General features: G+C 40.7%; 1 protein-coding gene across 1 annotated transcript in view; it reads left to right on the top strand.

Annotated features, from left to right (window-relative positions):
* The first annotated feature begins 581 nt into the window (after positions 1–581).
* shisa8b (shisa family member 8b) overlaps positions 582–27,906 on the top strand; it is a 30,531-nt gene continuing 3,206 nt past the window's right edge. The window contains exons 1-4 of the mRNA XM_042397932.1: positions 582–1,202; positions 1,236–1,287; positions 14,536–14,660; positions 25,766–25,879. Of these exons, the coding sequence (XP_042253866.1) occupies positions 617–1,202; positions 1,236–1,287; positions 14,536–14,660; positions 25,766–25,879 (877 nt within the window). The 5' untranslated portion in view covers positions 582–616. The remainder of the gene's footprint in view (positions 1,203–1,235; positions 1,288–14,535; positions 14,661–25,765; positions 25,880–27,906) is intronic.

Raw genomic sequence — 27,906 nt, 5'->3', positions numbered from 1 at the left:
TTATAATCTCTTAGTTTAAAGGTAAGATTTTTTTGCAATAACCTTTCTGCATTTTTTTTGTTTTTAATGTATCATGTGTCTTACTTAAAGCGCAAAACGTCAACTTACAATAATTTTTCTGGAGCTGATTCTAAACACTTCATTTGCTTTGAGTTGCTCTTTTAACATATAAAGTCAGGTGATGGTCATCTGTCAGCCTCCACTAGTGATTCTGACTGACCTGTTTAAAATGTCCTCTGTCCTCTTTTCATTATTGATTCCATAAGCATGTAAGATCAATAGATGCGTCATGTGTTTAATCATTCTGGCTAAAATCAATTATTTCTGAGTTTTTACAGATGCGAATCAGTTTGTTCTTTGATTATCGTTGAAGCGTTGTCGCTTCAGCTTGATGAAAACTGAGAGCAAATGATAGATATTCAGTGTCTGCTGTGGCTTGTTATGTCATCATGAAACTATTTGTAACCTGTTTTGATGGGTTTGTGATGTATAAAAGTCATTTTCTCTTCAGTGACCTTTGCTTGTCTTTAACATTCTCCCACTTGTCTCCAAACATCTCTGCTTCCTGTTCAGAGCCTGCAGGTGGGACCTTTGACAAACGGGCTCTCCCAGCAGCATGGCGTTCATCAACCCTTCCTCCTGCCACCTTTTCCTCTTCTTTCTCTTCTCCTCCCTGATCAACCAGCCTGCCCTCACCCAGGACCCATCTGCCACCACAGTAACAGTAACCAAAGGCGACCTCATTGTCCCCACCACGGTGAACAACCAGACGACTCCCACTTATGTTGAGACGACCCAGAACACCCCTGTAGAGACGGGGCTGTCCACTCCCTCCAGCGGGGGAGACGCGGATGATGAGGACATCCCCCCTGTTGGCGGGACGCGTTGCCAGGGCTACTACGATGTGATGGGCCAGTGGGACCCGCCGTTCAACTGTAACGCTGGCATCTTTCTGTACTGCTGCGGCACTTGCTTCTACCGCTTCTGCTGCCAGTTCCGCCAACAGCGGCTGGACCAGAACATCTGCTCCAACTACGACACGCCCATCTGGGCCAACACCGGCAAGCCCGTGGCCACCATCACAGAGGGCGACGAGGACCAGGACCGGGACCGCACGCAGCTGATTGTCTACATCATCTGCGGTGTGGTGGCCATCATGGTACTGGTGGGCATCTTCACCAAACTGGGCCTGGAGAAGAGACGTGGGGGAAGCGGAGGAGGAGGGGGAAGCGGAGGAGGAGGAGCAGGAGGAGGAGCGGGGGCGGGGCAAGCTGACCTCAACTCCAGGTGAGGAGCATGAGGATGTGTTTAAGTGTGTGTGTGTGTGTGTGTGTGTGTGTGTTTGTCAGGAGGGGGAACACATTGGAAACATTGAATAGATTAGAGCAAAAATCAGAGTTTGTGTGTGCATGTGTGTGTGTGTTTATGTAAGCCTGCATGTATGTGTGTGTGCTTGCATGTGTTTTCTGACGCTTTGCAGGAAGGTTGGAAAGTTGGAAATTCTTCCCAGGAGAAATCAGACAAAAAGGAATCGTAATTCAGAGTAGGAAACTCAAAATGTTCAAGATGTCATTTTGAGTTAGTCGCTAGGTGACACACAACCTGGCAGCTGCGAATTTACAACTTCCAACTTTGAATGGAGCGCATGCGAATCTGTAGGCCTACTAACATGTGTGCATGTGTGTACGTCTAGGCCTTCTCCAACAACACATAACCACGTCTCTCCAGCTCATTCCAACCTGTTTAGCTATTCCCAAAACTTAGTCTCAGAAGCTGATCCATGTATCCTAGAGGAATAACTGGAACTTGTGTTGAACTTAATATTGACCTTGGATACAAATCATGGAAATTTTGTGCACCACCAAATTAGGGAAAAGTCAGACTTTTAAGTTGGAAAAATTCTTGATCTTAAAAATCTTTTAAGAAAAGTAAAGTGTTTTTCTGAGCCATGTAATTCTCTATATCACCCATCAGGTGTGTAAGCATGTTGTGAATGAGACCAGCTCACCCCTACACGCACATTATTCACACCTTATTTTACTTTTGCTCATAATAATTCTTTTAAACATGTGTCTAATTTTTTCATTTTTCTTTGTTTTCATTTCTTTGTGCTTGTTTCTTTGTTTTTCCTTTTTTTTTTTTTTTCTTTTTCATATGTATTTCACCCCTTTTGTACCATTTGCTCTGCTTGTAAGCATGACTTATATTTGAAATAAACATAAGATTAAAAAAAAAAAAAGAAAAGAAAAGTTGAGTTTGCTGCAGTAGGTGTTTAAAGCGCTCTCAAATGAGAAACGTCTTTCTGTGCAAGAATTCCTTCTTTCACATTTGCTTCATGTGTGTTAAGTTTTTACAATGATGCAAATCACTTCTTACAGTTTTGGATTGAAAAACAAATTGTTATGTCATTAGATTTTTGTCTCCTTGAGCTGAGAAAAAAAGATTAAAAACACAACCTGGTGTAGAAAATAAGCTTGTAGCATCTACAGTTGGGTACTTCAGTTTTAAACCACATCTCTCTTGACACATGCACGCACACGTAAACACACACTCCTGCCGCAGTTGGGTTAAATACATGGTCCAGGGTTCAATCTGTTCCCCTCAGGAAATCATTACAGCAAACAGCGCACAGCATGGGCTCAAATCTTCCCGCTTTCATCCCAAACTATCTAACCCTCGCTGCCTCTCCTCATTTTCTTCTCTATCCGTAGCAAAGGCTTTTTTTTTTTTAGCTCTCCGAGCTTCTTGTTTTTGATCTTGTTTTCTTCCTTAAATGTCTGTTTCATCACGTGCCATTTGTTCCTCTCTCACCCTCCGTCTCTCTCTCACACGTTCTGCTGTTTACGTTCTTCAAAGTCTTCTTTCATCCAACCTTTTCTGCTTTCCGTCTCTTCCGTTCCTCCTCTCAAAGACCCGAGGCTTGGTTTCAACCACTCGCATCTTTATTCATTCCTTTCTTTTCACCTCCATCTCCTCCTTCGTTTCACCTTTCAGCTCATCCTTTCTGTCAGTGACGCATCTTACTTGTCTCTCTCCTTCCGCTTTCGCTCACTTAGTGGTTTGTTTTAGCATTTTCAATTGAGAAAGTGGACACACGCAGACAGACGAACTCTCCCCACCGAACCCCCATCGACCGGCAGCTCCGTTTGCGCGTCTCCCATTAACCTGAGCCGCAAACTCATTCGGCGGATAACACACAGCCAGGATTAATATTTCCTGCAGGGTAGCACCTCACCGAAATAGAAACACTCTCCGGCTGCATAAACACCCTCCCTCTGTGAGCCCATCTCGACAGATTACCGCTCCTCCTCGAGATTAAACAAACTTCACCAAGATTACAGCTTTACCGTTTCTGGACTGCTCTGCCTGCACGCTCATTTAGTTATTAGCCTGCTGACATAAATCCCTGGTCCAAAATTGTACGTGTGACTAAGACTTCATGTACTCTACGCACTTCATGAAGTGAAATGCATAAATACGTACATTTAACCACCACCCACTTTTGGAAAAGCACAAAAGGCAACTTCTGCCCTTTGCTCTCATGCCGTCGCATCTCTCACACTCTGTTGTGCACCTACTCTCTTATTATTTTTATTTTTAATTTCCCACCGCCTCTTTCTCTTCATCTCAAAATTCTGCAAGCAGAAGATGATTAACGCTCTAAAATCCCACCAGTTCTCCCGAATCAGCTTTGAAACTTCAAATCCAAAGCGAACCCCCTCTCAGATTACCCTCCTCCTACGCACACACACACACCTTCTAATACATGCCCAACACACACACACACACACACACACACTTCTTCCAACCAAATCAAGTTCAGTCTCTTTGCATGTCGCACTAATCTTCAGCCAACAAAGGGAACGGAGAACGTCGCCTTAGGTCATACGTGTCACGTCTAATGAAAGGCCTCAAATGGAGAGGGGTTGGCTTTACACCGAGAGAGTAAACAAACACCGATGACCTTCATGTTGTTACACACACACACGCGCATACGCACACACACGCGCACGCAATGATTTATAGTTCAATTAACAACAAGAATGATAGTGGTGGCATTTAGGTTGCATGAGCACGGTTCAGATCACCACATTGAGAGGTCGGGATAGCCTGAGGGCGAGATGCACTGCAATACATTGTTCACCTAATGCAAATGCGAGAGGCCAAGGACCAACATGGTGGCAGCAGAGGTCACACGGTCCAAACAGAGTGTGTGTGTCCATGTGCAAATGTGGCAAAGTGGAAGTGCATTCATGCGTAAGTGTGTGCATGTATGTGTCTGGCCACTCCAGCTGCTGTCAACGGGAAAACCTTGTAACTCCAAGTCAAATATAAATAAATATAGTTAAATATTAGACACAGTTCAACACCATCTTATGATTGTGAAACCCGCTCAAACAGCCTCCGTATAGTGTCCAAAACATTTCATAAATATGGATGTTTTTCTTTCCATTCTGGAGGTACGAGGTTTTCACATGGCATCGGCACTTCATGAACATGGATCTATATGTTTGACTGCGTTCGGATGCAGTTCATCTGTGTGTGTGTGTGTGTGTGTGTGTGTGTGTGTGTGTGTGTGTTTGTGTGTGCACTGCAGTAGGCTTTTTAGCCATCATGTTATGTAATGAAGGACACAGGGTCACTTAAAGGGTTTGGCTGCTCTGCCCTGGTTTAAAGCAGATACTCAATACAGTGTGGGCATACATATGACCGCATGCAACAAATGGGATCACTTTCTTTTCCATTTCACCCCCCCCCTCTCTCTTTGCCTTTCACTCACACACACACACACACACACACATCATAATAACACCAGGATTTGGTGTCATACACTATTATTTTTGGACAGTTGATGTGATTTTCAGGGACTTTCAACTGTGAAATCATACATTTGTGTTGCACATGTATTCACATAAACAGGGAAACATACAGAGATATTTCTAGAGCTACAGGCTTCTAGCGAGACTTTAAAAAGTGATGTGTATGTTGTAACTAATGGCTTTACTAATGTTTAAGCAGTGATCCGCCTAAGCTAACAGGTTGGGAGATATCTCTTCGTCTGTCCAGCATAACTTGCTTTGTCTTTTAATAACGTTTTAATTCATCTTGATGGCTTATTAGAAAGTGAGAAACTCATGACCCTTCATTAATGACTTTCTAACATTTATAACTGCAGACTTGATGACTTGTTAGGAAATGATTAAGTCATTGATGAAGGGTTATGCGTTTGCAGTTTTTAATTAGCTATCAGGTTTGCAAATCATTAATCAAGGGTTCCTTCATTATAATAATTTGCAGTTTGATACATAACAATTAAAACAGTCATTTAAATACAGTTGTTCTCTGAGGAAGGTACTGCAATAATAGGAGTCTTTGTTAAGAAGTCTGAGGCTCTGCAAATGGTCAAACTGTTGAGTGGAGGTCTTGGTACATCAATAGACAATGTAAGTTACACTAGAAGAGGATATACACCAGCAAATGGTGTTTTTTCACAATCTGGTAACATAAAATTTGTCTTATCAATTTATTTATGGTTACGACATGTAAGCCTTTATAAAGTTAGTCCTATTAGGAAGTCTTATCCAAATGGTTTCTGACCTCTCATAATAAACCAAAGAGATCCCAGAGTACATTAGTCCTATATGCAGTCTGGCTCTGAAAGCGTCATCAATGTGAAGTTTTATCAACTTCACACTCATATTGGCACCTGATACTTTAATAAATTACATAAGTTCATCTTCTAGGTTACACAAAACAGTCAAATCATGAACAAATGTATTACAAAATCCAGATTTTTGGGGGGAAAAAAAGTACCAAATAGTTCCAGCTCACTACTGAACTACAGATTCCATAAGGTGGATCTTTTTGGGAATTTGCAATGTCACTTCTTCTCGTAGGTTATGTAAACTCACACATGAGCATCAACATACAGTACGTGCACACATACACATGCCTATTGTGCTATCCAACCGTATTTCTCTGGTATGCTGCACCTCTCTGTTGGTGCTATTTTTCTGTGACCTCCTCTGGTTTAAGGAGAGAGGAAAAGACTTGAGTAAGGACACAGATCACACCGATGTGAGCCCTAAATACTTGCCATGTGAGAAAACACGTCTGAATAAACACATGAAAAAAGACAGAAGTTTTCAGTGAGTTTCGTCCTCCTCAGATTCACTTTCGCAGCTGCCCTCCATCTCCCCTGCCTTCTGATTACCTCCAGGGTTGTACTGTCACTCTCTATCACCTCTCACCTGTCACCACGGTGTGTTTCTACATGTATGTTTGCTTGTGAGTAAACGTGTTAAAGTTTGCACACGTATGCGCCCGTGTCACCACTCGCCGCGGTTCTTCCCAAAGTGAAAGGACATATAAGTTGACAGCTTCCTGGCTGAATCAGATGTGACAATTTTCACCCTCCAGCTACTTTACCTTCCTCTGTCCTCCTCTACTTGCTCCTCTTCAGTCCTGCCGGGCTTCGCGTGGGCCCACACACACTTAAATGTGGGTCAGCGCCCACTGACTCAAGGGTTTGGCTGTGCGCTGTTTCTGTGTTTATCTTTGTGGTTGGCCTGTTATCAGGGTGAGGGAAAAATGGTTGACATCTGAAAAGTTCAAAGATTGGCAGCTTGCATCTCTCATGCCTTAAAGGTGGCATTTCCAGCTTTGAAGCCATAGATAATAATTATTCCAAGATGAAAATTCAGTCTGTTATAGTCAAGCCCAAGTTCATAGACCAGCAGACACACTGTGAGTTGGCCCCTGTAGCTCCATTTCATCCTCCTAAACTTCCAAAAAGTAATGTGTTTACAGCTTCAAATATGCATGAAAACCAGCTAAAAACAACCCTGATAACTGTGTGGACTACTTGAAAACTTCTAATTTAGCATACAACGGCGTTGCTTCCATTTTGAAGGTGGCAGAGGAGATAGGCTACAAATTAGCTTGTTAGCATGACAATAAAACCATAGATGCTACGTGTTCAGTATCTAACAACTGAATAATAACCCAGAAAACTATATAGGTGTCTTGAGAAACTCAAAATCACTATAGAACCATGTTTTTGTCATTTTAAGGGTGGGAAAAAAAAGAAAAAATACAGGGCAACCTTTTCTTGATGGAGAGGCTAAACAAGTTAGCTTGTTAGCAGCAGTCAGATGCAGATGTTTACCTGCATCTATCTGCTAAACAAATAACCATATAGGCTACATGAAAACTGATAAATCACCATAAAACTACACTGATTTATTTTAAAAGTTGCTGTAAAAAAGAAAGGAAAACATCATAGGACAACCTCTGTGCTACGGAGATGATGCCTACATCCCATAGCTATATATTAACCTATAAAATTGTATACAAAATGTAGGTTACTTAAAAATAAATCACCATAGGAGCATGTTTCTTCAGTTTTCAAGATGGTTAAAAATACGTATTGAATATACAAGACTCTTGACAGAGGGAGAGGCTATGTATTAGCTTGTTAGCACAAAACCACAAGCACTCTGCATCTAACAGCTCAACAATAACCCACACAGTTATGTAGGCTACTTGAAAACTGTAAAATCACCATATGTGTCACCACTAATCCTGTTTGTTACACATATTATAATTACAGCTACATGCTGTGTCCAAGAAATCAACAGTCAGATGTAAACATAAGTGTAAATGACTCATCGCCTGCATGTTTTTTATGCCCAAAAAGCACATAAACTTGTATGTTTTTATAGATTTGATGCACAAATACATTGAAGAAAGCACAAACAGAAGAGATTCGGTCGACCTGAGTGTCTCATAGATGATCATTTATATAACTGAGGAAAGTTAGATTGTTCTACAACTAAATATGAGATGCAAACTGACAACAAACCAAACAAACAAACCTCAGACAAAAACGTGTGGCTTACTGTTAATGATCTATAAATCTAAGCTTTAATTTGTTTTTGAATGATTTCAGAGACAATGGAGCAGACACAACAAAGAAATCTAAAATAGCAGAAATATAAACCCACTGCAGTGCCACAAAAATACTTGATATTTACAGTATGTGCAGGCTTTTATGTGTGAGTGTGTGTTTTAGATGTATGTTGTCATCTTCTCACTCTTTATCAGTAATCATCAGTGACAGCAAATCTGGTTTTAACTGCACCTTTGATGAAAAGAAAGAGTGATGAGTGATGAGACAGCAGTGACAACGGAGGGGAAATAAAGAGATTGTGACACAAAGATGTTCTCCACAGCCTTTTTCAGTGTAAAGGATTATCTAAAAGCTTTGTTTTGATAGATAAATTGCATGAAGAATAGTGTTAAGAAAGTGGAAAGTGATGACAAAAGAGCAAGGAGACACTCAGGATTGATGAGTCCAATGGACGGACATCAGTTATCTGTGTGTTTGTGTGTGTGTGTGTTTGGCAGATAGAGGTTAACTGCTGTCTTAAGGAAAAGGTCAGAAACAAAACACACTTGCACCACGGCTCCTCAACAGGCTAATCTGGCCGCTGTAGTGGCTTCAGTCTGTCATTATTTGTTTATTATTCCCTCATATTGCTACATAATAATGAGGCTATTGTGAAACCAGTAAATAACTTTACCAGGATGTTATCAGACATAGCGTCAGGGCTACAAAACGTAAAAATGAAACACAAATACAATTTTAAGTTCAGCTGAAGCAGCGCAGAGATAAAATGATGGATGGACATTTGCATCCACATGTGCAGTTACAGGATCAATAATGTGTGCAATAATGCATGAACAGGACATGAGAACTGCACTGTATGTCCTGAACATACATACATACAGGCCTGACTGTATTCAGGACATTTTACATTAGTGCAATCAATGGAGTCATGCTGCAGGGAGACACAGAGATATGCAGAGAGAGAGGATTTGTCTGATTGGTTCAATAGTTCAAAGTTTGGTTTCTATGATATTAGTTGTAACAAATCAGTGTGTGTGTGTGCTCTGATCTGGGTGATCTGGGCATGTAATTGATTGTTACAGGACATTAGCAAAGTCTCATCTCACTGTGGCGGTGATGTGATGGGAGAGCATGGAGGTACTGATGATCTCACAGATCTCGGGCACATTGTTGTTACGTAACATGCTATGGGAAGGCTACTCATGGAAAATATTAGCATTATACACAGTAAAAACATCATGTTCTGTAAGGTTTTTGCAAAAGTAGAAATGAAGAACAACATGAGTATGTATTTTGTTGCCAAAAATAGGAGTACTTTTCTACAGATGCATGTTTTTTTATGTATTGCAGCCCAAAGTTATTAAAAGTTATTCTTGTTTAGTAATTGCAGTAAAACTGCAAGTTTTTCCAAAATTGCACATCAGCAGAGAAAACATCTGTAATTGTTGAAAGAATTCAGTGTCAGAGTGATCACTGCCTGAAGAACTGGATTCTGGGTAACAAAGTCCGGTGGTCATTTTAAGCATTTACAAGGACGTTGGACTGCTGATCTTTGACTTGACCTGGGTTCATAGCATTGGATCATTCTATCTAGGGAAGTGTGGCTACTTTATGCAAGCATGTTATGCAAACTGGTGAATGATGTGAGCATTGGTTGAATTTGTGTAAATTATCACAAATTCCTGGTGGGACTGATTACAGTAATGTAAAGGACAGGCACAAATTAATGCAAATGTAATGCTGCATATTAATGACATCACTCAGTTTGTAAACGCTGTACATGATGGAACAGCTAGAAATACATTTTGGGAGGTTTGAAGGATGTGATGCTTTTTTCTGATGATCTCAGTTGTGGTTCAGTAGTTGGAGTGATGTGTTATCAAAAACTTTTGCAGCATTTTCAACTGTTGCTGGGTTGTGCCTTACCTGAGCAGGTATCGTAATCAAGTAACATTATCCTACCATAATCATGATCAATCGATCACAGCTGTCAATCAACACCCAACACAGCAAACATCAAAGCTACTATGAGTCTTCAAATCTTATAACAGAGCAATCATTTCCAAAATGACCACCAGCGCACTTATTAGAGGGCCTGAATTTAGTGAATGAGACGATAATGACTCGTTGACAAATGGTTGACTTAGTATTTCTAGAGAGAGGGTGAGGCTTTTGAATCCACTGGAGCAGCTGTTGTTTGCATTGCAGTTTAAGATACTTCTGCATTGGTTTCAGCCTCAAGCTCTGGTAGTTGCCACTTGGTTAGACCAAACGAGAAGAACTGAACTCACCCATGTTAATGTATTGCTTTTCATACAACAACTTGGTGAAACGTAGAACTAAAACTTTACCAATAAAACAGGAACAGGAAGTCTGTGGGTACACTGGAAGTATTTCAACTTACGCAGGCTGTACCTTATTGAAAACCTGTATCTACTCATTAAAAACATCATTAATTTGGTGTTCCTTACTTGCAACCACCACAAGCTATTTCTGTCAGTCTACCCCACCCTGTAAGTCTAAATGTTTTAATCAGCTGCACGGCCATCTTCGCTCTTTCAAAGGCATCCACAGAAACTCTCATGAAGCTAAGCCAACGCTCCATAAACATTACATCGCCTGGAGACAGGTGCAGATTTTTGTTGCGGATTAAAAGTCCAAATCAGCAAGTTGTTTGAGCGGCGAGCCAAGAGAAGAGCGCGTGGAGGCCCGAGGCACTGCACAGCGATGAGTCAGAGAGGAGATGAGGAGCAGAGAGAGACTGGAGAAGAAGAAGACAAACGGTATGGTTTAAAGAGCAGGGAGAAGAGAAAGAGACAGATTTAGGGCTGAGTTTAGGTGAGGGGGGAGGGTGGTGGCGGTGGGTGAGGGGGGAGGGGGGGGGGTGAGGAGACTGAAAGAAGAAGAGTAGAGGAAGTGATTTACATCGATGCAGAAGAGGGAGAGAGATCAGGAGGTGTTGAAGGTTGTGTGATGCAAATGTTTAGAAGGGGACAACTTGTGCGTCATAATCTAAAACACACTTTCACATGCGCAGTGTGTGTAAAAGGATTCACAATAAGATGATTAAGATCTGAATTGATTTGAATGAATGAATATAATTTGCTGTTGTAAAATCAGATTCCATAAACAGGGTGCAGCTCAGATACGTAATTCAAGCAGTTTTAAGGCTTCAGAGGGGAAATCCAACAGAAGTCTGTTTTTCAGTGTCTTTTTTTTATTGTAATTTACCTTTTCGGGTTCCCCAACCTCCCTCAACATGCCTCATCTACTTTTAATTGAATTTGTGATTTCCTACATTTCCCAGAAAGCTTTTAATCAACCTCCAAACACCAAAAATAGACCCAGAAATACATCATCAGTAGCTATTATTTAGGGTTTTATTTTAATGTTTCAGGTATGTAAACATGCACACAAACTGTAAACACTTATACCATTTAACCACATGTGATACTTTTGGCTGATAAAACAAGCAGCTTGATCATATCTGACACCAAAACAGCTTCATGCCGTAAACAAAGTCCCCGCAGGAGCCACTTTTTGGCATCTGTGACACCATTACTCAGTTTGTAGATGATCAGAGAAGTGGCCAGAGGGTCTCACTTTTCTATTTGGCAGGTTGAGTGTGAACACGTTGCCCGTGGCTGTCGCTGTCAGGTCGGCCATACTCTAAGTTGTGTGTGTTTTGTATACCCGTGCATGTGCGTGCGTGCGTATGTGTGTGTGTGTGATAGTGGGGGATAAGCGTACGAGTTTCGTTAGTGGAACGGAGGCGTCAGTGTTTGAATTATTGATCAAGGGAGTGAAATAGCATCAACACTGTAAATTCAGCAAATGCACAGGGAAAGGAAATGTGTTTATTCAAAGTGATGAGTGCGTGTGTGTGTGTATCTGTGTGTATCTTTATGTGTGTGTGTGTGTGTGTGTGTGTGTGTGAGACAAAGAGGGAGGTGTCATCAGCTGTGGGAAGGAGGTTTGGGGTGGTCGGGTAGCATGTGTCTTCAGATGATAGTAAATTAATGAAATGAATGGAAAGTCCTTGCACAGGGAAGTGCACAAATGTGTGTGTGTGTGTGTGTGTGTGTGTGTGTGTGTGATCCTGTGATTCCTTTGCATTTCTTGCATCCAAACAAAACAAGCCCTGAGTCCAAACACGACCATATTGCAGGAAATCAGCAAAACATGCCGCCAGTCAAATACAGCCAACTGGAATTCATCCTCAAGGATGAATAAAACCTATATAAATGTTTTAAATTTGCCACTTTTTACTTAAAATGTTTTCTCAGCCAGGAAAAATGACAACACTAAAACTAGGAATTAGATATAAAATGCAGTAGAAAAAACCCCAAACAAGTAATGTGGTTATTTGGCTCAATTTGATAGGTTTAGTGAAGTAAAAGATTCTTCCAGAATATAAGGTCACATGACACAAGTATCAATGCCAAGATACAGGCAGTGGCTTCAAATGTCTCAAACATGGACCACGATTCCTGATTTAGTTCAGTCAGCTTGGAGAGAACAAAGTGCACACAGTGTGTAGTTAGCTCAACATCTGCACAACATTATGCAGAAAATGGCAAAACCATCCCAAAAATAAAATAAAGATGTTTAGATGTTTGCTTGGTATTGATATGGTTACATGCACATGTGATGATTCCATGTGATCTGTACCATTGTCAACATCTGTCAACATCTGTTAACCCAAACAATACATACACACACACACACAGAGTAATCGCCAGATGTAGAATTACACACCCCACCTCTTTTCACACTTGATACATAACAATGCACACACACACACACACACACACACACACACACACACACACACAGGCAGCTCCCACACATAGTGAACACACCCTCCCCTGGGATGAAAGGATGTCCTGTAAATGCAATGCTTGTGTGCATGTGTTTGTTTGTGTGTGTGTGTGTGTGTGTGTGTGTGTGTGTGTGTGTGTGTTTGTGTGTGTGTATGTGTGTGTGTGTGTGTGTGTGTGTGTGTGTGTGCAGGAGTTCCAGCTGTTGGGGAAAGCCCTGTGGTCCTGTGGTCCACATTTGTGAGGACAGCAGATGATTTTTGTTATCGGGTTCACTGACCGTCTGATGTAGTATGCACTATCTGTCTATCTAATCAGACTGGAATGGTGAGGACAGACAGCATTTGTGTGTCACAATGTGAACACACAGAAAGATACTGAGTAAACAAAATGTTTCACCAATCACTGACATCCTTGGTTATTACAATTTACTCTCCTCACTGCCAATCACCTAGGGCCATGACTAAAACTGTGTGTACGCACAAAGCCAGAAATATGCATGTGCATTCTTTTCATCAGATTTGTAAAGCCATGCGTACGCATGGTTCTGTAAGGAACAGTAAGGAACTGGGCGCACGTGCATGATTTTCATTTCCACTTGCACAATTAGCCATAAATGGATGAAGACACACCATTCACCAGCTGTTTTCATATCAATAAGCTGCCTGCTCCACCAGTCTGTACAGCTGTCAGTGAAACAAACAGGAAAGAAGAAGTGCAGTTTCCCAGATTGTGTTGCACCGGCGAGGTTCTCCAACAGCTAGAACAGCTGTCATTACACACAACTATGTGGCTTTTTATAGCAGTCGTTCTCAAAGTGGGGTCCGGGGACCCCCAGGGGTGCCTGAGTGGGTTACAGGGGGTCCCCAGCAAAAAGGGGAATCATTTATTTTCACTGTAATTTCATCCATAAGTAACACAATGACAGAATGTTTGACTGTTTTGGTCATAGGTTTCATATATGTAAAAGCAAAAGTTTTATCAGACAGGGGACAAAATCTTATCAAATGGGGGTCCGTGGTCTAATTTGTGTCAATTTAGGGGTCCATGACGTGAATAGTGTTCATACAATTAATTCATCACATGGACATTTAAACCATTGTTGGCGGTGACATTTCAGAAATGTAATCAATGATTAGTTTGTAGCTCTCTAGATGCAATACAACAATACAGACATAGTACAACACAAGCAAGGATCTAGTCAGGAGAGAACAATACAAGTAAATGCCATAAAGTTGAGTTAAGGTCTGATAGGAGGAAGGTGCCAACAGGCAATGCACTTTACAAGCTGTGTCACAACTAAGGATGTAAGAATATTAACAGCAATATAAAATGTTGACTGCTTTATAAATGAAAAGAATGATCAAATTAATGACACAAAAATGATGAATCAACATAACGTCTGTAAATGTGCCTTTGACCGGCATTTTACAAATCTCTGTGTAAACAAACAAAAAATCAGTGCAGCTGATTATCAACCAAAACAATGTTTTACTCCATCTCTCTCCTTACATTTCATATCCACCACATCACATCACCTTCAGATCACACAAAAAACATGTATGCCTGGTCTGAAGAATGTGTGAGGTGAGCAGATTCTGTGTTTATAAATACCAGTTTATGTGCAGGAAATGGCGTATGAATGCTGTCAACAGTGATACTTTTCTGTCAATCATCTGCTTTGGATTCAAATGTTTTATACTTTTTTTTACAAATGTAGAACTTTCATTCAACCTGGTTTATCATTGGAGAGAAAACTGCAAGCCTTTATATGTTTGTTTGTGTGTGTGTGTTGGCCAACAGGACACTGACAGACCTGCTGAAGCAACAGAGTGGTGAGGTGAGCTCGGTGGAAAACGCCACGGCCGGTTCACCCGGCGGAGGGAGAGCCAACGGCATCTCAGCCAGGATGCTGCGCAGCAGGAGTGGTGAGTAGAGAGAGAGAGAGAGAGCAAACACGCAGGTACAGAGAGGATCTCCACAGGCTTAGTGACAGTCACATACATTAACACGCACAGGCTGTGAGCGCTTAATAAGCACAAAAACAAATGCAGGAACACTAGAGATACACACAGAACCAATCCAAACACAGATCTGTATTTGTGTGTGTGAAGTCAATGAGATCACACTCTCATGCCAGTAATATATATACAACAACAGAACACACAACTTCAAGGAGTTCAGCAAACAACTTCCATGCAGCGGTTTGGTTTCAGCCCATTTTGCATCTTTTTCTCTTATTTTTCTCTATTTGCATAAGAAACAGTATTATATGACACATATAGTGTGTTATTATACTCCCTTTTCTTTTCATGCATATACAAATATGTCTGATATTACCAACACACACACACACACACACACACATTAAAGCAAATATATTCATACAGTAATGTTCAGTAATCTGTGGAAATCTCATTTATTGTAATTGCATGTTAATCTGCCCTAAAGTAAAGTAAGCATTCTAGTGTAAACTATCTGCATGTGAATGAAATCAAACTGTAAAAATCTTTTATTCTTCTCTTATCCTTTTCTTCTTAGAAACACATGATTCACAAAAACTCAAAGAATCTTTATCAGAAAGTTTAAAAAAAATAGTAAACAAAACAAATTGCAATCAAACTCAAGACCTCAATGTTAACTGTATCCAGGATACTGGTAGAGCACAGAAGTGTAAAAGCAGGGCTATAGTGGTAATTGTGAAACCTGTTTCCTAGTATGAACTAAATCATTTAAAAGGTTGAAGGGAAAGAATTATCGGACAAGTGAAACCCTCCATTACAGCAATAGAACTGTCAGAGCTCCTGTAGTTTATTAAAAATAATGTCGGAAAGAAGGTGAAAAACACAGAAGTGACTATTTATCATTAAAAAAGTTGCCCAACAGAACCGAGTCAAGCAAATTTACACCACTGTTTTACACCACATAAAACCCCACAAACAATCCAAATGTTACTCTTCTTTCTTGTCAACTACTGTACACTACACACATGCTACACAAAATCATACACACACACACACACATACACACACACACACATTAAACACAGAGTCAGAGTCAGAGCTCTTCCAGTCTGTCACTCTTGTTTTTCCCAGAGGCTTCCCCCTCTCTTTACCTCTCAAACACACACACACACACACACACTTCATCTCAAACACAGTCTCCAGTTCGGAGTTCCTCTCATGTGTCTTCAAGCTCACATCCCTGGTAGAGTTAAGGGAGAATATTGGCTTTTTCCACATTCAAAACCAGGGATTCAAACTGCAGCTGCGACTCTGGCTCATGTTGGTTTTTCATCTGCTTTTTGGCACGAGGATGATTTTTTTTGGTTGCAGCATTGTGGTTTTTTCAGAAACCTTGCATGCAAGTCTAGCATGTTACAGAATTTGATCTTCAAAATCGAACATTCGCATGACGCCCTAAAAGTGAGAAGACGACAATAAGACACAACAAAGTGTCAAGCCAAGGCTTTCATCTGCTGCTGCGTAGACATGCATCTATCAAAATGATTGCTGTCCACATGCACGATTTCACTCCACAGCCATCATGAGGATCAAGTTTGGCTAAAATCTGCTCTCTGTTCAGACAGGAAACAGTCAAATAAGATGAATCATCTGCAGAATTTCTAACTTTACGTCTGTTAGACATTAGCTGGTGAGTAATGTATTCAGGTACTGTGTGGCAGAGGGGAGAAGACAGAGTGAAAGAGAGTGAACAATAGAGCGTCTTCGTCTGTAAGTAGAACACATGCTTGTTGCACGTGCAACACTGGTGCACTACACACACACACACACACACACACAGTCTAATTACTATGTTAATGTAATCAGGCTGCACCCCTACAGGCAGCATGTGCCATTTTCTATACATCCAGATACAGCAGCGTACATGCATCACAGATCCTGCCCAGGTACAGGCAGCTCATCTAGGTAAAGAGCGACGGTGTCGGCATGTTTTTCACGTCTGACTTGTTTTTAAATTTTGCAAAAGAGCGACTCCATAAAGCTTCAGCTGACTGGTTGTGTTTTTAAGTACGTGAGTGAGTGTGTGTGTAGGAATTTGTATGCGTTGGTGTTCGCCTCCGTGTGAACATGTGAGCGCGCAGGGGTGTGTGTGTGTGTGTCAGAAGGAGGGAGAGGGGTAGAGTGTTTGATACCAGCGACCCCCTGCAGCTTTTATCTCTCATCTCTCGCTATGTAGTATTTCACAGGCTGCTAATGACATGATACGACACACTTTATGCGGTGGATGCTTTAATCCAGAGTGCTTCATTGATTATAGACACTTGAAAACAGACTCATTATGTGGAACACTTTAAACAAGAGGAGTGTTGTTAGCCTCATTATTGTGTCTCCACATTGCTGACTAATTTTTGTTTGTGGGCAAAGAGCTGGAAGTACAGTAAGAGGCAGCAACATTGAAAAGCTCACTAAAGAAATCCACCTAGCTATGATGGAGTGAATGAAAAAGGGAGTTTCAGATCACAGAGGCCAGCCTGTGATCCAGATACCACAGAACTTCTTCCCTACAGTTATCAGATCATAAATATTGATGGAGACATATCAGTTGATTTTGATGGTTAGGATCATCTCTACTGACCAACACTGATTGGTTTCTGTGTGTGTGTGTATGCTTGGCTGGAGAGATTGTCTACAGAATCTTTAATGACTGCTGCAGCTGCTAGTCAAAATATAATTCACACACACATGCACAATAGCTATCAAGAAAAAAATAACTAAATTATATCTGTAAATGAGGGCTGGCAAGACTCAGAGATATTGGTATTTGGCAGTGGTGTAAAGTATCTAGTGTAAGTACATTTACTCAAGTACTGTACTTAAGTATAATTTTTAGGTACTTGTACTTTACTTGAGTATTTCCATTTCATGCTATTTTATACTTCTACTCCACTACATTTATCTGACAGCTGCAGTTACTTGTTACTTTTTAGATACAAATTTTGCTTTTAAAAATGTGTTTTGGCTGGTGACCTCTTACAAAGAAACAGTGTCTGGTTGGGGCCTCCTGTTACATTTCAGGTGTCTGTGGGTTGTTTGCAGTTCCAACATACTGTAGAGTGATCTCCCCTCTAAACTTATCAAAGGGTTTTATTTTTAAAAAGTGTTCAAGATATAAGGGCTCTAGATAAAATGATCCAATATTTGCATACAAAAAACAAGAAAGATTAGATAAAACTCAAAAAAATGAATGTGTGAAGCAGAACTTTGTTTTTTCTTCTTTCCTACACCATTAATCATCTATGACCCCTCATATCCTTCTTGTATATATACATTATTTAGCCCTTCAGCTACAATGACAAAATGCTACTTACACATTAATCAGTATTAAGAGTCTTATCAACAGTCTCATTAACTATCTAATAATATAGTATATAATAATATATCACTCACAGCGGACATTTTTCTGCAGCTACAGTAGATTTTGCTGGTGAATATTTCTGTACTTTTACTTAAGTAGGCTTTTAAATGACGTATTTACTTGTGATGGAGTATTTTACATTGTTGGAATGATACTTTTACTTAAGTGAAGGATCTGAATCCTTCTTCTACCACTGGCATCTGGATCTGGATCTCTCAAGAAGTGAAGTTATCACCTTTTTTTATTTCTTCACCTTCTCCCACCGTTCCTCCTGTTGCGGCCCTTAAAAACATTTAAGTCTTATTTAAACACTAGGTTATTTTAAGTCTCCCCCTGCTGAGAACCACCGACTGCTTGTGGATTGACATGATCATCCCGCAGCTTCTGGGGGGCCAGATGGCGTCACACTACTGGATGGTTTTGAAGCACATGGTGGTAGTTGTGTGAGTCCACTTGACAGGAGTGAAAGGTGGAGGACTTGGCAATAAAATCAGTGTTGATGATGATGATACCTACTGTACTGATGCTAATGTGTATGTCCACTGGCTTTTTGTGATCAATCAACACGGACGGCAAAAAACGTTTGTGCCGATAAAACAAAAATCCTCACCGTGTAGTTTCTGAACACACTGACTGTGTTGCCTGAGAAGAAAAAAAGTTCAAAATCTTTGCCTGAAGACTGTCTGGTAACCTGAAAGCTGTCTACACGTGTTCTTGTTGGTCTTAACATGGTTTTAAGCAAAACTCATAGGTTGACCTTTGAGAGTCAGAACATCAGTGCTTCACATCATGAATCACCTCCCTCCGTCCCAGATCCTCCTTCTCCTAATCTGTCTGAACTCTGCTGGAGTTACATGAATGTTTTTACTTTATTTGTACTTTTTGGACTCCTCTGATCACCTATAATTGTCACAGACTGAGGGTTTAGGTTGACAGACACTGTACGTGTATGTAAATAACGCCAAATGTTCCCTAATTGAGCCACGGGACAAAGTGGAACACTAGATAGATTGCCTGGGCAGAAAACAGATGAACAGTATTGGTTTTTCCACAGCAGACAAGATGGCAGACAGAGGCCTTTGGAAAAAGTACTGCTCATTACACACAGAGTAATTGAACACGCTCTAACTGATCGGAGGCAAGTGTTAAACAGCCTGCCGCCGTTCTGTCTGTGGCTGACATTCACTTTATTGGTTAGAAATGTCAAAAAGCCAGAAATCTTTCAAGTTAACGACAGTTTTTTGAGATCTACAGGAACCATCGGCGGCTGGTGTAAACCGAGGACACTAAAGAAATATTTGATCTAAAAGTCTCCAACATACATGACTCATTGCGTGAAGAAAGCTTGAAGCAAAAACTGATGACCTATTTATCAAAGACGATTGCAGAAGTAGCATGACCCAGTAATGAATCACTCTTCTTAACACATATTCACCTTTCCTTCTCCTGCGTCTCATTTTTTTTTTTTTTTTTTTAAACTCCAGCTGTCAGAGGAGTTGTTTTTTGAGCAGTCATAAGAGGTAACTGACTTATTCTTGTAAATGGATGATCTCTGTATGAATCTGTGCTCCCTCGCTCGTGTCATGTTGATTATTCTGACATCATGTGTAGGTCCAACTCAGCAGATCTCACAGAGCGGGGAATGTAAAGTACGTGGGGGTGGAAGAGAGTTGTGTTTGTCTGCTCCAACTCTGCTGCAGTAAATGATGATGCACACAGACTTTCATTTAGATCTCACTGATGACAGACGCCGCGCTACGCACTCTGCTTTCTAGCTTTATTCTGGGCGTTTGAGTCTGCTTATTCGTACCGTCGCTGTGTCTCAAACAGTCACACAGGGACGTTCATATTTCATCCTGCTGATGACAGACGCCATGCAATGCACTCTCTCCTTTATCACTTTCCCCACGGCACTTAAGACTCCTTTTATGTATCATTTCAAATACACAAACACACACTCAGAGATGCGCATTCATACCAAAAAAAAAACACACCATATACAGAAACATGTGCTATACTCCCTGCTTTTCTTAGTGTCTTTGTGTTTCACGGTCATGAACATTCACAAAAGCTCGCCAGTGTAAACTGCAGGCAGATGGTATAGGTGAGAGAGAGAGAGAGAGAAAAAAACACAAATCCCATTACATCAAAAATTCCTTTAACATTGACTCCTATTAAGTTGCTGACCTGAATCTAAATCTAAATGTCCCGCCTCTCGCTGGTGCATCATTAGTGCTTCTGCTGTGCTTCCAGACGAGCTGCGAAGTCAAAATATCCAACGCTCTATGAGCCTGCGCTTATTGAAATGATAGCCTTGTTCATATGATGAGATAAAAATGTGGGCTATACTCTTCTTCTTTCTCAAAAAAAAAAAGTGAATCAGACAATGTTTCATGTCTTGGTGGTGCTTTATTATTGAATATCATTAGCAGCTTTTTTTTAAAGCCAGCATTTAAATTGTGGTCAATTTTCAGTCCCAGTTCTTTAAAACTTCTCATCACCGTGTGATTGTCTCTGTGTGGATTCTAACCTGGAAGCAGTTTACTATCGTTTAAACTAAATGGTCACATGGGCTTGATTAAAACTATGCTAGAATGTTTTTGTGCACTAATGAGGACTAACGTCCAATATATTTGTTGACTAAAATATCCAGAAATCATCTTGACAAAGAGGGGACAAAATTTTCCCATAAAATAGTATGACTGAGAGTCTACAGCCACACTGAGGCTGTACTAAGCCACATGCTAACTTCAGCATGCTAACTGCTCACAATAACAATGCTAACATGCTGATGTTTAGTGGGTGGGATGTTTAGTGTTAACCATGCTAGTGGACCCACCTGCTAACAGAATGACTTTGACGTCCCAAGAGCCATAACACTAGCATGACTAAAAAATTAATTAAAAATACAAAGGATAAATTTGATTAAATCCCACTAAAATTTAAATGAGCTTTCCATTAAGTTTACCAATAACTCCCCATAAGATTTTATAGTTCTTACAATACTATAATTTTCTTATAAATCTCTGCACAATATAAAAATGTTACAACCCTACTAATTACCAACTGACTGCAGCTGTGACTGTGGCACCAACCCAGGCAGATCAAATTGCATATTTTTTGAAATATGCAATATGATGGCCCCATAACTAAATGCCAATGAATTGCCAATTTTAAGTACCACATTTTTTAAGTGAAGGGAGACTTTAAAAGTTGTCTTCAAAAGACTTACTGTAACTTTCACATGATACATTTCAGAACAAGTACTATTACTTCTTGAGCTTTATCTAAATCAATTAACAACACATCTCTCTGAGTGGGATATTCTGTCTTTCCACCAGGTCACCCCTTAATATTCTGTAATATGCCAGGGAAACACACACTGTGGAAAAGTTCACTCTCTTGCTCCCTCAAATCTGACCGCTTGTTTCAACACTCCTGCATCGTTCAGACAGATCATAGAGAGGAAGGCTCATCTTCATCATTGTACACCTTAACCGCTCGCCGCCTGCAATTCCCACTGAGACAGAAGATATTACATAACTCATTAAGCAGTGTTCCTGCCCTCTTGTTCTGCATTTTAAAGATCCCGATTTCAGACGTTTGCTTAATGGAGAACTTATTACGTCACTAATCCCCCCCCCCGCCCTTGTAAAACCATATATTGTCATTTTTACACTTCATTTTTTGTGTGGATTTAACAAACAAGATATAATATGTAAGTAGTGATCTTTAGAGATGCTGGTAGGTGGATTTTGTCACCTTTAGACATCACCAGGCTAGTTGTCTCCCCATGTATCCAGTCTTTGAGCAAAGATAAGCGAACCAGCTGCTGGTTGTAGCTTTATATTTACTGTACAAACATAAAGAGTGTATTGATCTTCTCATCTAACTCTCCGCAAGAAAGCAAATATGCATATTTCCCAAAATGTCGAACTATTCCTTGAAATGTCATGAGCATTTGCACCAGTGCTATCTGAGGCTGAGCAGAGCATCAATAGCACACACATGCTAACAACATCTGAGACCTCTGAGGTTCTCATCATTACCAGTGAATATACAGTACCAGTATGTCTTGATCTGTCAGTCATGAGGAAAAAATAGACAATGAAGATGCCAATAATGATGAAGATGAAGATAGTGATCATGATGATGATGACAGTATGAAAAGGAATTTTTCCTCATAATCCACTAATCTGGCACATGCTGAGAGGTCAGCACCACTGGATTACACTGGATGATTTTTCTGTATCTGCACACACACACACTGCATATTACAACATATGAAACGTCTCATGAGCTAATCAGCTTAAACTACAGCACATTGATGATAGTGTGTGTGTGTGTGTGTGTGTGTGTGTGTGTGTGTGTGTGAACAGTGATTAAGGTAAAGGCTCAGAGTTGTAAGTGGTGTTACTGTAAAGACGAACCCTTGACAACTCTCCACCTCTCTGGCTTCAACATAATTTTCTAATTTATTCCACCAGAACATCCCGCCTTCCTCCACATTTCTCTCTCTCCCTCTCTGTTCATCTAAACCACATATGACTGTTTCTCTTTTAAGTGTGTGAGTGTGTGTGTGTGTGTGTAGTGATTAGTATTCAGAAGTTGTGCCATGTGTACTTCTGTCTTAGCACTGACGGTCACTGATGTGATGAAATCTTGTGTCTTGGATGCCGCGCTTCAGTGACACTCTGCCACACACAGACATTCACATGCACAAACTCATGCACTCATGCACAAATAGACTTGACTTGTGCATGGCAAATCAGACTGGCGAGCATATCAATACGCTTTACTGTTTCAGTCAGTCAAAAGATCTGTCAATATAACACACAAACAGGCCCTGACGCACATACACAAACACACATTTTATAGAATAAAGACGTTAAAAAAAATAATGCTAAATGCCACTGATTTGGTTGCTGTCTCTCCCAAATGACCTTATAAAGCAAGTTGTGTGTGTGTGTGTGTGTGTGTGTGCGTGTCTCTCCGTGTGAACATTCGTGATTGCTGTATGTGTGTCCATCCATCCCTGAGGCTGACATCAAGTGCACTGGCTGCATCAGTGGACTTCATTAATGCTAATAGCCAGTTCTTTACTCTCAGCTAGTTTGTTCCATTGCTCATTAACCTCAGTTCGTTTAGCATGAGACTGGCTGGCCATCTAATAGATTTGGCTGCGTAATATATTTTTGATATGATGCGAGGGGTTGTGCAATATGTTGCTTGTTCTTATCACTGGTGGTGTAATATGTGCAATATGTGTAATTTTGCTTGTGATGTGCTACATTATGTGTTGCTTTGTTTATATTGTTTGTTTTTTATTAATACTACTATGGAGGCAGGTATCGTATCGTATCGTAAGGTTTGGGACCTCTGTCTCACCCAAAGTTACCAGCCTCAAGGTAAAAGGGAGATGCTTTTTAATCCCTGTTAATCCAGAATTCATATGACGTTTTCACATTACACATTCCCACCTGAGGGATCTGAGTTGTACTTGAACACAACACAAAGACAGCCAGCTGACCACCAACATGCACACGTCCGCACCTGTGTGACAGGAAATAACTAGCTGTATGACTTCTGCATTATAATTAACAAATCAACCTGAAAAGAAAAGAAAAGAAATCTAAATTGTTGTTGAAGTACGACTGGTACTGTAAGGTTTTACTTTGCTTTACACTGGTGTTGTCAGCCTGTGGTCTTTTGCATGGGGAAAAATAAAGAAAAGGTGGAGGCAAAAATAAGGAGAAACTGCACTAAATAAGTGAAATCACTGACTCCACATTATGAAGGGATAATTGTGGGCTACAGATGTTTAATGACGGCCCAGCAGCTCCGACGGCCAACTGCTAGCTTGGTGTGAAGAGGTGCTTGCTTGATAAACAAACATTGAACAGTAGCTGAACTGATGCATACGACAATTTTTGGAACTTTCCAAAACTGACAATCACACCACTGCCATATGTGAGAAGGTGAGATGATATCCAGGGTTTGAACTTCGCTCTCTTATTTTCTTCTTCGCACAACCATGTAATTTGTAACTTTTTATGTATAACTGAGGGCAACATCATGATTGCCTTCCATTTGTCCAAAAAGTGTGCACTGTTATCCGCAGTTGTGCACTTCATTGTGTCTTACTCCGGTCTGCCACCTTTGATTGTGGCAGTGCGTAACAACACCTTTGGCTTCAGACACATTTGGATGATACTTTGTGTGAACTACTTTGTTTCAAACCCTGACCTTTAGTTTTATTGTAGTTTTCTTGTAATTTATCACGTTCACTGCAACCCTTTCACCAAACTTAAAGTTGATTAAACAATTGGACGAATCTGTAAAACCCTACAGTTGCCCCACAGACCCGCAGGGTCCCCAACAGTTCAATGTGTGTAAGTTGGTGTGAGCCCTGTCTTGTGAAAGGGCCCATGTCAGAATCTAGTTGTTGTACCTTTATAAATTCAGTTTATACTGTGCTGACATTGTGCAAATTCCCAAATAAACGTGTGTAGAATCACAAAGACCATAAATCTAACTTTGGCCTACAGTGTTTCAACACACTGTAGGAGCACTGGTTGGATCTGGAGCTGCAGGCAAATTATAATGAAGCTGCCATGTGTAGTCTGCTGTGTGCACTGTACACAATGGGTACTTGAAGATGACAGGGTGCTTACAGACCGCACAGAGTGGAAAGAACTGTTAGTCAGAAAAGTTGCACAGCTCAGTTTTTGCTTGAGGGAATACTCAGGGGTCAATCCAGCCATGGGTTAATGCCAGTGTACAATGTATAGACTCATACAAAAATAATCCCTCTCAATCATCACTTATGACTCACTAGAAGTGTGTGGTGGTCTATTTGTCTGCAGAGACTCTGCCCTCTGTCTGTATTTTCTTATTATTTTGCTTTGTTCAGGACGCTTCTGGGCATCAACCTTTGAGCAGTGGGTGTGTAGCCCCCAGCCAATAACAGTATGCAGGTGTGAGGTCGGGACTTGTAGTGTAGCGACATGGTTATATCGCTGTCTCCGTCTCTCTTCTCTGCTCCACTCTGCTCTGTCTCTGTGTCATGGATGTATAAAGAGCTGCAGGTCTGCGTGTCTGCTTGAGGGCAGCGCTGAGCTACACCGCAGAGCAGAATATTTGTGCTTTAGAACATAACCGCTGTGAAACAATCAGAAAATAACGTTTTATTTAACTGATTCACAGCTTTCTTCTAACCAGCGCTGCTCACTATCTTCATTCGCTCTCTAGCTCGCTCGACCACCACTGCTCTCACTCTCACTCTCACTCTCTCTCTCACTCTCTCTCTCAGGGGAGGAGAGACCAACTTTGAGTGTTGAGTTTGAGTGTTTGCAAACACCAACTACCAAATCCTGCATACTATACCTTTAAAAAGCAAACATTTATTGCAGGCCTGAGATGGGAAACCTGGTCTTCAGTGTAAAATTCAGATATTCTCATCAAATGTGTGCAGTCACTCTGGCAGAATGGGGGTTTTGCAGCAAAGACCCACTACAAAAATGTGTTTGTTTGACCTCCACTTTTCCTCCTGAAGAAAATACTTGTTATGTAATACTTTTTAAAGGTTATGCGTATTACTAAAGATACTGTAAATACCACTAACTGACTGTTCTCTCTTTCTATGTCTTACCAGAGCAGTACCATCTGAATAACGCAGCTTATGGTCCATTTGGGCAAGGACTTCCACACCCGCACAGCAACCACAGCACAGTGGGACTCAACAAATATACCTCCCTAAAAGCTGTGGGTAAGTCGGACACACACTCTCACACATCTACACACGAAATGATGCTGACTCCAACTGACACAGTAACCTTTTAAGTACAGTAGGTTGGCAGTGCAGGAGTTGTGAACTGATGAGGATCTCTTTGCCTCTTGGCAAACAGAGAGTTGATCTTAAAGAGGAGGCCGCACACCGCTTCTTCCAAAACTGTGGTGTGATTGGTAGATAATGTTAATTGTCTGTAAATGTTAATGAGTGATTTATGTAGACTCGGTTTTCTTTTATAGTACACTTACTGCACAACTGGCCTAAAGACAAGCTTGTGGAACTGTCTAAGCAGAGTTATAATACAGAAACCTCACTGTACAGCAATATTTTAGTAGAGTCTAACCAGACACCATAGGTCACTGCCAAGGACAGAGCTCTAAAATACATGTAGTTCATGTAACACAGCCTGTGGGAACAGTGCTAGAGCTCTTGGGCAAGAGGAAACTATTGGGGCAAACATGATGAAAGCTATATAACTGGAAAACGAACCATCCTCCCAAAGAAAATACATTTTTCCCCAACCTTGGTCTTGTTTCCATAGTTTGGGCATCTGATGTCGCTGGCATTAGCAGATGCATCCAAATATTGGATGCGTCTAGTGTTTTTGAGGACAGACCATAAAAAACTACAAGGCCATTATATCACTCATAGTTTTTTAAAGGAACATTCTGGTGCTTGGAAGTTTTACTGCTTCCTACATTGTTAGTTAGTGGAGCCCCAAAATCCAAATTTGGTGAAAAGGTAGAAAATGTAGGTGAAAGATCAGACAGAACCAGCAACCGAGTGGAGGAAAAATGAACAGTAGCTGCTCTGGCCTCTATCGGTTAAAAGGTAGAGGTCTTTTGAAGCCATGACCACACCCATCATCACAGCTGGGAGTGGTAAGGTGTGGTCCACCCCCAGTTGTGATGAAGCATGGTAACCAAGTGTTATGGTACATCACTGCTACACAGCATGTAGGAAAAACTTGTCGCTAGACACTAGACTGGGTGCAGTTACTCTCTAACATAGTTTGGTATTTCACATCAAGTTTACCCCAAACACAATGTAGCAGAGTCTGAGTTTTCTTTTTCACAGCAGCAATTTCTTAACTTTAAAACATTTCTGTACCGACTTCAACATTCAGCCTTGTTGATTGCTAAGTAGAGACCATAGAAATCACTGTGTAGTACACTTAACTTTCCACTATTTTTTTAGTGTTTGAATTATGAATGTAAAATATGCCTCATCTGTAATAGCTCAAAAATTGCCACAATGGAGTGGAAATTGGAGTGTGCTGCTTTACTGCTTTTTGCTAAAATTCCCAAATGCAATGCTTCGCATTTGAATTATGTGTATTCTGTGATCAACAATAAGTGTTTATTGTGTTGGGGATAGTGAATCAGTGATCAACGGAGTGATTTCAGACACAGGCAGAATAATAGCTTGCAGTATCACAGGAACATCTATATGGACATAAATCTACCCTATCAGGCTATTTTCTTCAATGTACAATTTTCCTGAACTGACTGCCATCTACCTCATGTAATCATTCTCAAGTATTTCTCCTTTTCTAATGTTGTTCTCTTTGTCACTATTTGCTTTTTTTACTGGACTTCTATGATGCCTCCACATATGATCTGTGATGTAACAGCAAAGCTACTACAACTTACTACAACAAAGAGACTGGGAGATTTTTACCAGGTGTTTCATGTCAAAAAAGGTCACACGCAAACGTTGTTGTCCTTGACTAGCGGGTGTAATAGTGTGCAAAACTAATTCCAACCTCAGGCACCCCATTAGAACAAAACAAAGCTCTACTAGTCAGCCAAAGGCAAATTGCTGCTTGACAAGGTATTGTTTTTAACCTTTACTATCAATGGAGAGTTGACTGAGCCCTTTTCGAGCAGGAACCTTCTTTAAACTGTATGTACACTTGGGAGATGGCCATTAAAAGCAAAGACTTCTACAGATAGGCACTCTTTACATCACTACGCCTGTTGAGCTTCCCAATCCAGTGATAA

The sequence above is a fragment of the Thunnus maccoyii genome, chromosome 20 (assembly GCF_910596095.1).
Source record: "Thunnus maccoyii chromosome 20, fThuMac1.1, whole genome shotgun sequence".
NCBI lineage: Eukaryota > Metazoa > Chordata > Actinopteri > Scombriformes > Scombridae > Thunnus > Thunnus maccoyii.
This window is presented reverse-complemented; position numbering and strand designations above follow the sequence as displayed.